Source organism: Cygnus atratus, chromosome 14, assembly GCF_013377495.2.
Source record: "Cygnus atratus isolate AKBS03 ecotype Queensland, Australia chromosome 14, CAtr_DNAZoo_HiC_assembly, whole genome shotgun sequence".
NCBI classification, from domain to species: domain Eukaryota; kingdom Metazoa; phylum Chordata; class Aves; order Anseriformes; family Anatidae; genus Cygnus; species Cygnus atratus.
Window position 1 is genome coordinate 3,161,608 of NC_066375.1, and position 12,257 is coordinate 3,173,864.

At 54.5% G+C, this 12,257-nt stretch overlaps 1 protein-coding gene across 9 annotated transcripts in view; it reads left to right on the plus strand.

Moving 5' to 3' along the window:
- The window catches only part of JADE2 (jade family PHD finger 2), a 68,344-nt gene extending 57,395 nt beyond the window's left edge, over window positions 1–10,949 (plus strand). For 5 of the 9 annotated variants that reach the window (XM_035560783.1, XM_050713639.1, XM_035560782.2 and 2 more), the window contains 3 exons: window positions 1,312–1,429; window positions 5,501–5,629; window positions 7,593–10,949. In XM_035560783.1, the coding sequence (XP_035416676.1) occupies window positions 1,312–1,429; window positions 5,501–5,629; window positions 7,593–8,443 (1,098 nt within the window). In that variant the 3' untranslated portion in view covers window positions 8,444–10,949. The remainder of the gene's footprint in view (window positions 1–1,311; window positions 1,430–5,500; window positions 5,630–7,592) is intronic. The other 4 variants (XM_035560785.1, XM_050713641.1, XM_035560784.2 and 1 more) reach the window with 1 other exon arrangement.
- The last annotated feature ends 1,308 nt before the right edge of the window (window positions 10,950–12,257 follow it).

The window sequence follows — 12,257 nt, forward strand, 5'->3', positions numbered from 1 at the left end:
ACCGGTTGCCAGAGGCAGTTGTTTTCCTCATAAAGAAATTTTAGTTGGATGTTTTCTTCCATCCAGAACAAAAAAAAAAAAGAGAACGTAGTAAAATATACAGCATGTAGCTCGCTTCTCGGTATTTACAGCTAGGGGATTGGGGAAAAAACAAACAAAACAACAAAAGAGCTTTTCTCTCTCTGCGTGTGAGTGCTCCTGAGTCGTCCCCGGGTGCTGGGATGAGGTGCGCCGGCCGCAGCTCGCCCCAACAGGCCTGCAGGAAGGCGGCCTGCGCCCCGGCCTGTGGAGGAGCCAGTGCTGAGGACGGGCACGCCGGCGTACCTGGTGCTTCCCTCTTCCATGGAGCCAGGAAGCCAAGTAAATAGTCACCAGAGCTTCCAGCAGCATCTTTATCTTGAAGCCAAAACCAGCCATTTCCTCTAACAACTGTTAACTGTGTTACAGCGCTCCTCCACAGCACCCCCGCCTCTGAGATTTTCAGAATCCTGCAGAGGATTTCAGGCCTTCGTTAGGCCTGTGAACAATTAACGGGGGATTACAACCGTCTGTGCATCCGTGCCATTGCCGTACCCGAGTACGATTTCTGGGTGAGGTACCTGGGCTTCTCCTGGCTCTGCTCCCTTCATGCGCTGACGTTTAGCAAAGCCCAGCTCGAAGGATGCGCTGCCACAGACGCTGGAAGCCAGTCGCGGCTGCTCGGAGCAGACTGCCGCACACACGGCCCTGTTTGCCAGCCTCTGTGCTGTTATTTGGGCTGAGTTGGTGCCCTTGAAAGCACAGATGCTGACGTGCAGATCCCGCTTGTGAGTTCAGGCCTGTGAAGGAGAGGTTAACGATTAACTCGCCTGTTGTTTGCGGTCAGAAGAAGGTAGGAGAGAGTGACAGCCCCGACGTGTGACAGGCTGGGTGCTGTGCAGCAGAGGGGCAGGCATCCTGCTCGGCGCAGTGGCGGCGCTGAGCACCCCATGCACGTGGGACTTGCAGTGCCCACCCCAGAGATGGGTGCAGGTCGTGTTCCCCAGGGCGGCTGCTCCAGCTTGAGGGTTGGTGCCCCCAGACCTCCTCCTCCCCTCAGAACACTGGCAGGATGTGCAGGGCTCTGCAGAGAGATTTGCTGCCACAGCTGCTTTGCTTTCTGCCCCCTCCCAAAGCCCTGCCGTAACCGAGGAGCCCCGGTAGGAGTTGGTGGTGCAGCCCGGGTGAGGCCGAGATGAGAGGATGGAAACCCTGGGAGCAGAAGCAGCCACAGCTTCAGGGGACCTCCTTCGAGCCCTGCCTAAATGAACGCTGTTTCTTGTGTTTCTGTAGGTTAGAAATCTCTGTTACATGGTGACGAGACGGGAGAAAATGAAACACACCATTTGTAAACTCCAGGAGCAGATCTTCCATCTCCAGATGAAGCTTATTGAGAAAGATCTTTACCCAGGTCAGTACCGCTTGCAAGAGCTCGTTCTCACCGATGCTATAAGAACCCTCCTCCGACGCCCAAACCTCAGTCCCCCACCCAAAGGAACCCAGAGCTGCCCCTGCCCTGCTGGGCTGTAGCAGCACGGTTCGTGTGTCAGCTCCTGAAACGTGGACAGTTCTGTTCAGAAGCACACAATAAAGCCATGCCCTGGGTGAGTGGAGTGCCGGAGGTCCGTGCTTTCACACACCCCTCCTGATCTCCCTCTCCGCGGGCAGCACTCAGAGGAATCGTGTGGCTAGGTGCTGATGCTGACACAACAGCCTGGGCGATGTCGTGGGGGTGCCGCTGAGGAGAGCTTTGTTCTGCCTCCTCCTTTTTGAAGTTAAGCTGCTGACGGGATGGCTTTTACCTCCTTTAACCCTGCTAGCCAATAGTTCTTTCTCCCTGCTCCACGCACTGGTCAGCGGGGTACGTCACACAAACCTTCATGCACAGCCTCTGGCACCTTTTTTTAAGGAACTGAAATAAATTTGCTTTCCTTCTGTCCTTTTTTTTTTTTTTTTTTTTTTTTCGCTTTAACGAGCAGTGCCCGAGCCCACAGCTCCTCATCCCTCCTCCTTTTTTCAGTGGCAGCGCAGGACCCAAGCACCGTGGCTGCAAAACAGTTTTTCCAGAAGCAGCATCTGGCGCTTTGGCAGACTCTGCCGACGCTTGTTGTGTTTGTGGCTTTGGAGTTGCATTTGAAGCCATCACATGTTTGGGGTTTCTTCAGGAACTGTCTGGGCTGAGCTTTCCTTTACAAAAGTTTCCTTTGACTAAAGTTCTGGAGGCCGAGACGTGTGCGTGTTGAGACGTGTGGGGCTTGGATCCTGTGCAGATCCCTCTCCGTGGCCGGAGCTGGGCGGCGTGGGGGCCTGAGGCACTCTGCGAGGAGCCAAAATCCCCCGGGGCCACTGGGTCCCTGCACACCCACCAGCTCCCACACTGAATCTACATCACGGGCACGGCCTGGGAATACGGAAAATTGAGTTCCTGGCTTTTGTCACTAACTGGAGACCCCGCATTCTGTGTCCTGAAAGCCATCCCCTGGCACACGGGGACGTCTGTGCCCATTACTCCCAGGTAATCTAGCCCACTGCACAGAAATTTCCAGCCCGTGGCAGCGAGGAGGCAATGGCCTCTTCCACGGGTGGATTAAAGACAGCCACAAACTTAGATCCTGGTGGCGGGTGCCATTTGCCCCTGCCACCAGGCCCTGTGGCTCTGACTCAGCTTTCGCCTAAAGGGCTGCTTTATGAACACGGCCGTGCTGTCACGTCGCTGCTTTGGGGCAGCGGGCTGCACCCCGTTTCGTGTTGGTGGCTCTCAGAAGGAGGCACCCGGTGGCTTTCCAGGAGGGCTCCTGGCAGGGTGGGGGCTTGCTCCCCAGCGAAGCTCTGGGATGCAGTGGGACCCAGCAGGTCCCCCCGGGCCGGAGCTGGGGGTGGCACCGGGGTGACCGCTGCTGGCAGTGCTGGGTATGAGCTGGGGGAAGGCAGGGCTCCTGCTAACGCGGAGTTTGTCCTGCCTGGAGGTGAGTTGTCAGAGACAGAGCTGTGTGATTCGTGCGGCAGGTTGGTGTGCAGGCTTTGTAATTGCGTTTCGATGCGAATGTTACTTTCTCGTAACCCCAAAAGGTTTGTGTTTGTTAGCCCATTAGCTTTACACTCTGAACTGGCTGAGCTGAGCTGCCAGTCTGTCCCAGGACGGGCTTTTTGGTTAAGCCTGGGCCTCCAGGGCAGCCACTGAAGCATCCCTGGTGCGGGAAGTGCAGGAGCTTGGTCCCTTGGCCCCCGGGCCTTTGAGCACTGGGGCCCCAGGACGGCAGCAGACACCAGGCAGCCACACTCCTCTCTGCATCGGTGCCTGGTGTCCCCAGTCCCCTTGCCTGGAGCTAGCACCAGGCCATTCATCGCAACCCCAGATGTGGGGAGGGAATGCTGGCCCTGCTAGCAGTGTTGTAGCTTTCAGGTGAGAGCACGGCACCAGTCCGTACCTTCCCCTGCGCACGAGCCGAGCGCTCATCCCCCAGTGCTGCCCTAAGCCGGGAGCGAGCACTGGGCTGGCCTCCCTGTTGCTCTTTCCATGGATAAAAGAGCATTTCGGTGATTATTTTCTCTTGGCCCTGCCAGTCCCCGCTGTGGGGTGGCACATCCCACCCCTCGGCCTGCGCCCTCCCTCCTGGGCTCCAGCAGACTCCTCCACAGGGCAGCACCCAGCTGTGCAGACCCTCATCCCACAGGCCGCTCTCAGCATCCCCACGTTGGCTAAGCCTTATTCCCCGGGGGGATACTCAGAGCTAAAGGCACTGAGCAGCCCGCGGGACCAAACCTCTGGATACCTTACTGCCCTGCTCTGCATCGTCACGAAGCGCTCGGTGGTTTGAATTCAGTGGGGAATGGTCCCTGCAGCAATCTCTGCACTGCTCCTCACTGGCTTGCCATGCACACCTGTAATTTCTTGGAGAAAGGGGGAAGTCTGCATTATTTTGCCCGGATGAGGCCAGTTTTCAACTCCTGTTAGTGGTAGTGACTGACCAAAATCTGTTGGGGTTACTCTAGAGGTGGTTTTGGCACAGCTTTTTCTGGAATGGCTCCCACATAAAGCTCCAGACTTGAGGGGTTTATTTTTCCCCACTGATAAATGAGGATTTCAGGAGGAGATTTTTAGTCAAATCAGTGAGAACTGCTCATGTAAAATGAACCCACCTCCCTCTCCCGTGTTTTTCTTGCATGAAGTGGAAAGTAAACACTGGCTTTGAAATATGGCTGCTGTTTTGACAGGTTCCTCCTCAAAAAGTAATGGTCGTGCTTCTCTTTAGATCCATTGTGCTGTCTAAACAAAGTTATATTTTTATTTTGCAAGCGAAGTGAAAAATTTGCCTGCGTTTCTCCTGTTACTTGGCAGGAAAGTAGCAAACACCAGTTTTGCTTTTGCTTTTCCTTCTGCTGGTGAGCCCTTCGCTCCTGCGGGGCTCCTGGGCTGCAAACCTCCGAGCATCCAGCGCAGGCAGGTGCAGTGCAGGTGCTCTCCCCTGCTCGCCCCGCGTGTTCTTCTTTCCGTCAGGAACAGCATCAAATTCGTAAAATCATTGCTCAGTAGTTGCACAGCTTGTGCAGGCTCGAGCTGTTGGCCGAGCTGTGAAAGCCTGCGTGTCTCAGCGCCGGTCCCACCAGCTGCCCAAATTCTGCTTTGAGGGCAACGTCCTTTCCTCTCCAGAAATTAATAGCTGGACTGGTGTGGGAGAATGGCCTAACAGAGTAAGTAAAAACCTTCGGAGTATTTCACTTGGCAATACAGGTTGTGCTTTTATAGGGTATGTATTTGTCCTGTTTACCCAAGAGGAATAAATCCAGTAGAAATTCAAAGCCATTTCGGAAATATTGATCTACAGCTGAACGTCTGCATAGCTAGGAGTTGTATTCCTGGCTTTCCGTAGGCAGCGGTGCTCATCTTTCCTACTCCGTTTAGTTATGTTCAGTACACCGCTTAAACTTTATATCTTTGTTTTCTGTATGGTACGAGTGTGAAAGGTAAAATCACATCAGGGCCTGCTTTAAAATGCTGCCGGTGCCTTTGCTGCCACCCAGCTCCTTGCGGCTCGATCCCTCCCGCAGCGGGCTGGGGCGCACACAGGTGCTCTCCGTGACACTCAGACAGGTTTGGAGGGCCCCCGGCCTCCTGGAGGATCTCTGAGCAGGGTTTGGGGTCATTCCTCGTCTCCTGGAAGGTTTCTGAGCAGGGTTTGGGGTTATTTGGTCCAGGAGGGTGTCTCGGTGCGTGTGCGGTTTCCAGTGAGTCCTCTGCCTCCAGTGGCCCTGCTCCCCTGGCCGTGCCAAGCGCACATCCACAGCCCAAGCCTCTTTTTTTTTTTTGTATAGGCTGCAGGATTCACGTTTTCTTAACCTGTAAAGATTTTTAACCTGCATTTGGCCAAAACACAGCCCAGCCTTCATCCCTGCAGGGGTGTGCCGCGGGGAGCTTGCTCGCCGCAGGGTCCCTGGTGCCTCATCTCACACGGCCTTTTCCTTTTTTTCTAAAAAATGCCAGAACAAACTGGGAAGAAGACAAAGGGTAAGAAAAGTGACCCGAGAAGGAAAGGAAGAGATGGTAGAAAAAATAGTCCTGAGAAGAAAGAGAAAAGGAAATCAGTCAACGAAACTGTGTTGGGACAACTGGGTAAGTCTGATTTTATGGGCGCTGGGCTGCCCTTGAGCGGCGTTGAGGGGCGCGGTGCGCAGCAGCCCCAGCCCCTGCCCCGGCCTGCGGCAGGGGTGTAAAACACACCCGAAGGGGCAGGGGTGTCAAACAGCCTCGGGGGTGCACCCGGACTGGGAGAATGTGCAAGAAAAGCCGTGGTTGCACTTGCTGGTGATAAAATCAGACTTACCCACTTCGGAGCAGGGCGAATCCCGTGCGTCTCTGTGCCGCCCTCCCAGCACTGACGGTGAATCGGGCGCGGGGCCGTGCGTGATGCTTGCGTGCACCTCCAGCACGGTCAGTCCTGCTGCACGTGTCTGGGTCAGCCCAGAAGGTGGCTGCGTGGTGAGGAGTTCTGACATTTCTTTGAGGGGTGAGGAGATGTGGCCTGGCCCTGCTGCCCTGCTCCGCTCCTGCGTGCTCCAGCGGGTGCTTCTGCTGCCTCCAGCTCTTCCCCTTCAGCTGCAACCTCACCAGCAGAGGAGGGGGGAAATCTTGGGGACAACTTCTGTCAAATCACGGGGGCTATGGGGTCTCTGAGAGAAACTGCCCTTCCATCGGCCTGTTCAACCAGGCAGTGCAGAAGAGGGGTGAGGTCTCGCAAGGCTCGCTGGGGTCTTGTAATGTCCTGGATTTTACAAAGAGCTTGAAGCATCTCTTGGGGCTGCACTGAAGGGGGAAGACAAGCTTGGGGTGCCCTTGCCAGTGCCCTGAGCTCATCCCTACTCCTGGCTGTCGCTGCCCTGCACTCAGGCTGGGCTTCCAGCAGCTTCACGCAGGCAGTTAGCCCGCGGGGCTCGCTCACCCGTGCGGAGCGATGGCACCAGGTCGCGTACTGCATGGGTGCTGGAAAGGGAGGCGATGAAAAGCTGCCACCGAACGGCAAACGCCTGCCGTCGGTCACCGCGCTGCTGCTCGGTCCTGTGCTGCTGCTGGGCCGGTGCTCACCTTGCACCAAAATCCGGTCGCGTTCTTCCTCCCTCCTTAAAGCCAGCTCTCGTGCTGGGTCCCTGTCACGGGGACCAAACTGGTCGTGCTCACGCGGGTCCGTGCCTTCGGCATTGCTCCTCAGTCTGCTTATTTGGCACATCGCAGCCCACAATGCTCGTTGTTGCTCTCAGACAAAATGACTAGGATGTTTTTCAGCTTTCTCCATTGCAGCCTGTCATCCTTGCTCCGCCTTTTCAGCTCTGACGCCTTTCAGGTGTTTGGAGAGGGATCTCAGAGCTGCCTTCCCTCCGCACCGCCTTCGCACACAGCCTCAGCTGGTGCCCAGCTGCCAGACCTCCAGTCCCACCAACCACTGTGCCAGGGGGCACCCGTGGTGCGGACAGCACTTTTTGGGGGCTGTTGGCGTGTCTCTTCTAGCCCTTGGCTCCTCCCTGAGTTATTTGGGACCTGCATCTAGGCACGAGCCTTGCTGGGCTGGGATCCACTGAACTCCTAGGGGCCCGTTGGAGAGCTGGGTTGGCGCAGTGCGCTGCAGGTGGTTGGGCAGCAGGATGGGTGTCTGATGGGACAGGTCCCTGTGCAGGACCCTCTGCTGGCTTCTCAGGAGGGGACGCTGACTGGTGTCTGTCTGTCCTGCTGCTTCTGCACGTCAGCGTGCGGTCCCACCGTGCTGGGGTGGTCTGGGCAGGGGTTCTCTGCAGAAAGATTCTCTGCTCAGATCTGCGGAGCGCAGCAGCGAGCATCACAGGGTATGCGGTGTGACCCCAGGGTATGTGGTTGTATGTGGTGTGACCCCAGCGAGTCTCAAGTTCACCATTAGCGCTGGAGCAAACCCCCTCCTAGTTCCCCACGTGGCACTTCACGCTTGGCTTTTTGATTTTCTCCAGTGCCAGGGAGTTTGGCTGAGGTCTGTACGTCTCCGGTTGCACGGCCAAAGGGAAGAGCGGCTCTTTGAGGTTTCTCAGCCAGTTCTCCACTTTTGTTTTCCCAGGCCTGTCAACTTCCTTCCCCATCGACGGGACCTTCTTCAACAGCTGGCTGGCGCAGTCGGTGCAGATCACTGCCGAGAACATGGCCATGAGCGAGTGGTCCCTGAACAACGCCCACCACGAGGACAGCACCCCCGGCCTCTCCGAGGAGCTCCTGCAGGACGAGGAGACCTTGCTCAGCTTCATGATGGACCACTCCCTGAGGTCCCCCTTCAAGCAGAGCGAGGCTGCGAAGAAGGTGAAAAGCAAAACGAGAACGAACACTAAGAAAAAGCTGCCCAAGAGCAGCCTGAATGCTGTCTTCAGGAGCCAGCAAGAGGGCTCGGAGAGGTGGACTAACCACGCCAGCGACCTGTCGGATGACGCCGCCAAGCCCTTCGCCCACGACTCGAGACCTGGCAAGTCAGAGAAAGGGGCGGCGAAGCTGCCCACGGACCGCAGAGGATCGGGCGAGACAAAAAAGGCGGCGAAGAAGGGATCTGTCCCCAAAACGAATGACCCGCAGGTCCCGTCGGGCGCGAGAGGCTGCGTCAGCAAGGAGGAGGCGGCGGCGAATTGCGCTCAGCCCGAGCCCAGCCCCGCGGCTCAAGTGCCTGACCCCGTAGGTAGCCCGAAAACCGTCGTGCGGTTCAAATTACCAAAGGAGAGCCGAGGGACTCGGCGGTCGCAGCCCCCCAAGCCCGACGGTGCCGGCGGGCCCCCCCTGCGCCGTTTCGAGGCCGAGACGGACGGCTACTTCTCCGACGCCGAGATGAGCGACTCGGACGGGGAGCCGCGGGGCGGCAGGGCGCAGCGGGGCCAGCTGGAGGCGGGCGGCGAGGAGATCGTGCGGATGAGCATCCTGGCGTCCTAACGCCGCCCGGCCGCCCGGCTCAACCCAGTCACAACTGCCATGTCCGATTTCTGCCTGGTATCGCAGCGAAAGGGGGATTTTTAATATGTATATATAGTTGGAAATTCGGCACCGTTGTCTTTCTCTTCTCTTTATGCCTGAGATACAGCTTCAGCTTCACCAACGTAGATTGCCGTGACAGTAGTTGTCCCTTCCCGGCGCGCCCCGCTCCCGGGGACGCCAGCGCGCAGGCAGGGGTCCGGCGGCACCGGGGGCTGCGGCGGCCCCGGTCTCTGCAGGGGTGAGCGCGCATCGGGCATTATTCCAGAGGGGCAGAGAGATCTCCCCTTGGGCCGGATCAGGGGGCGAGGGCAGGGTCCGAGAGCGGCCGCCTGCGCGCGCGGAGCTGAGCGGGGAAGGAAATACCCCTGCGCGCGCGCACCGACGAGGGAGTAAAGCAAGTGATGCTAAAATAAATAACGACAAAAGCACAAAAAGCTTGTTGGAGGAAAGCGCTCGGGGTGGGCGAGAGCGACGTTACGTTTCTGTTTTTAGAGAAACCTCGGTCATTGTTTTTTCCCCTCTGCTCTGAAGCCGTCCAGGGGCCGCGGAGCAGGATTTGTCCCTGGAGGGGGCTGGCAGGAGGTGCCCGCCTCTCCCCAGCCCCGCGCCTCCGGCCACTCGGGAGCAGCCGTAAATCCCAGGGCTTGCTCGGCCATGCTGAGGTCATTGGAAAAACTGAAGTGATTCACTCAGGTTAATTAATTGATTAGCGTTTAGCAAGCCGAAACGGAGGTGTGGGGAAGGACGGAGGAGAAAAAAATAATAATAAAATCCTTTAAAAATACCAGGGGGAGCCGGGATTGCCGCAGCCCCGCGAGGTCGGGTGAAGTTTTTCTGCCGGCGCTGATCTCCGGGGGTGACGTGGTCCCACCCTGCTGGGGCTGCACATCCGAGCCCCCCTGCGCACAGCAAAGCGTTCGGCCCCGAGGCTAAACGTACCATCAGCGAGAGGGAACGAGAGTGTTTGCCTTGACCGTTTGGTTTTCCTACGAAACGCTACAATGGAAATGGTGAATTTATTCCTCCCCATCCCTTTTTTTTTTAATTCTTTAAATCCTGGTTACAAGCTGTTGACTCCTTGTGGGAGGGTGATTCACAGAAGCTGACATTATAAATATTACAATAATTTAATGCATAAAAATGTCCCCAATAAGCCTTAAATGTTGTTTAAAAGCCCATGTTACCTATAAGTCAGGCGAATTTCCATGTTTGCACTTAATTGCACCATTACTTCGGTTTTGGCTTCAAAGGTCACAGTTAAGTCGTGCTACGTGTTTTATTGGAGTGACCCCAGTGTGAGCTCAGGGAACAAAAAAAAGGAATTCACTGAAACTTTTGTTGTTGTTGTTTTTTAAAAATAAAAAATGTTTAAAAAAAAACTAAAAAAAAAAAAAAACCACAAACCTGGGACACTTCTGCAACTGGTTAAACCCATCACTTTAAACAGGAAACCTTACAATTGTCAAACAGATCAGTCAAATAATTTTGTGGATGCCAAAGAATACTTTGACAGTCAAGCAGCACAGCCAGAAACCAGAAACTTGTCACTATGGAAAATTGGAAGTTATTTAGCAACAAAGGACTGAAGACACACTCATAACACACTGCTGCGGCATTAGGTTCCAAGCTTGCTCGAAGGGATGCTGCTGCTCCTGAGACCGCATCCTGCCGTTTTGATTTCCAGTGCTTTTTGCTCATTTCACTGTGAGCTTGCTTTTGAAACTCTGAGACTCCTCTAACCGACTGTCCTGGTGTTTTAGAGTAGATCATCTTTTATCAGCCTTCAAAAGTCCTTATTATCGGTAAAATTGCAGCAAAGTAAACCACGTACAGCCTAGCTAATCCCGGGCGGGGGGACCGCAGCGGGTGCCGAGCGCCTGCACCCAGCCCTGGGTAACCCCAGCACTCGAGGAACTGAGACTGGACGTGCCTGGGAGAGCATCTTCCTCGTGGGAACAGCGTCACACGAGTTATTAGCAGGAAAAAAAATAAAAATAAAAATAAATCAGCGGAACAGGAACCACCTTTGTTATAAATTAGCGTAATCCATTGAGGTTGGAAGTGAAAATCTGCTCATTAATTAAGGCTCAGTATGTTCGGATAATGTTAAATACAGTAAATAGGACTTAGTTTATCTTATCAGGCTTGCTAGCTTTAGCTACAGTATCCTAGTATAAGAGTCATAACAATAATCAATATGCTGCCTTTTAATGAATCTTGCTTCCGTGTGCTTCACTCAGTTATGGTTAAAAAAAAAAAGCAGTCCACAACTTTCACTGTACACAGCTTCACTCATCGGCTTCCGCACTACTTGTCTTCTCAGTACGGGAAAGCAAAAAGGGCGAGACCCTAAAGAACAACCCAGCTGGCACCGCCGGGGCTCCGCACCCGCCCCAGTGCCCCAAAACAAAGCGGTTTGCGCGAAATGCTCCCAAAAGGGCAGGCGTCGTGGTCTGCCATCGGGTCGGGGGGGGGGGGAAGCTGAGCGGGGCGAGCTCGGCAGGAGAAACCTGGGGCAGGAGAGGGCAGGAGAGGGCAGGAGAGGGGCCGTGGTGAGGGGCTGGGGGACAGGGGGGGCCGCAGGTCTGGGCGTTTGGTGGAGACGATGCACAAGGATGATATTTTTGATGATACTGTAAATGTATTTTGAAATGAATAGAAAAAAATATAATGGTTTATTTTGTTAGAGAAATGTTGTCTTTTAAGATGTATAAACTGCAGGAATCGACATTTGCACTGTAAGAGCACCCGTCCCCTTGGAGAGGCAGCTCCGAGGGCGATGCTAAAAGCATCGGCACCACGTGCCCCACCACAGAGAGTGTCACCGACCCAAACCCAGCGCCCCGGGGACTGCGCCGAGGACAGTCCCCATCTCACGCACCGACTTTCCCCACAGCCCTTCGGTTTTTGCACCTCTTCCATGGCTTTCGCCGCCTGCCGCCCCAGGGAGCGCCCCCAGCGCGGGCAGGCGAGCGTTGGTTGTTCCTTAGGGAGATGCCCGCGGTTTGCTCCATTCCACACAGACCAGACCCACTCCACATCAGTTACAGGAAACGATATGAATGTCGCAGGAGGAGAAACCCTTCTGTTTTCTTTGTTTCAAAGAACGTGATGTGCCATTTGTTAATATAAAAGAGAAATATTGAAAATATATTGAAAAGAGCAATTTTAAATTATTTTTGGCTTATGTTGCAATATTTATTTTCTTGTATTAGAAATTCCTTTGTAGAGAAAAAATGTATTTTTCATTAATGCAAAAACCTATTTCTCCTTTTTGTACATTTTCCATGTTAGTTAATCCTTAAAGCAATATAATGTTATCAAACTTGTTCTGTGTGAGACTGTATTATGCATGCTATTTGTGTTGCCTTGGACTAGCTCTGTCTGCCATTATTTTCATCCTGTTTAGATACAGTGTATGCTTTAATACACATTGGGACCATGGCCCATTGCTTATGAAAGAGAAAAAAAAACAACAAAACAAAACAAAAAAAGACAAAAACAAAACAAAAAAACCTTTGCATTCCTCAATGTGTTGGCAAATGCAGTCAATAAAGCAGTGTTTTATGTGTGCGTGCGTGTCGGCGTGGTCTGTAGCGAGCGCGACCAAGCGGGGCAAATCCAGGGGGGGCTGGGAGTGCTGGCTCCGTGCTGCTGCCCCTGTCCTGCACGTTATCGTCCGTGAAACTGAGCACCCAGGCTGCTGAGGAAAAGGAGGCCAGCTTAGCGGATGCCCTGTGGTCAGTTTATTACCAAAATGGTTAATCGAAGC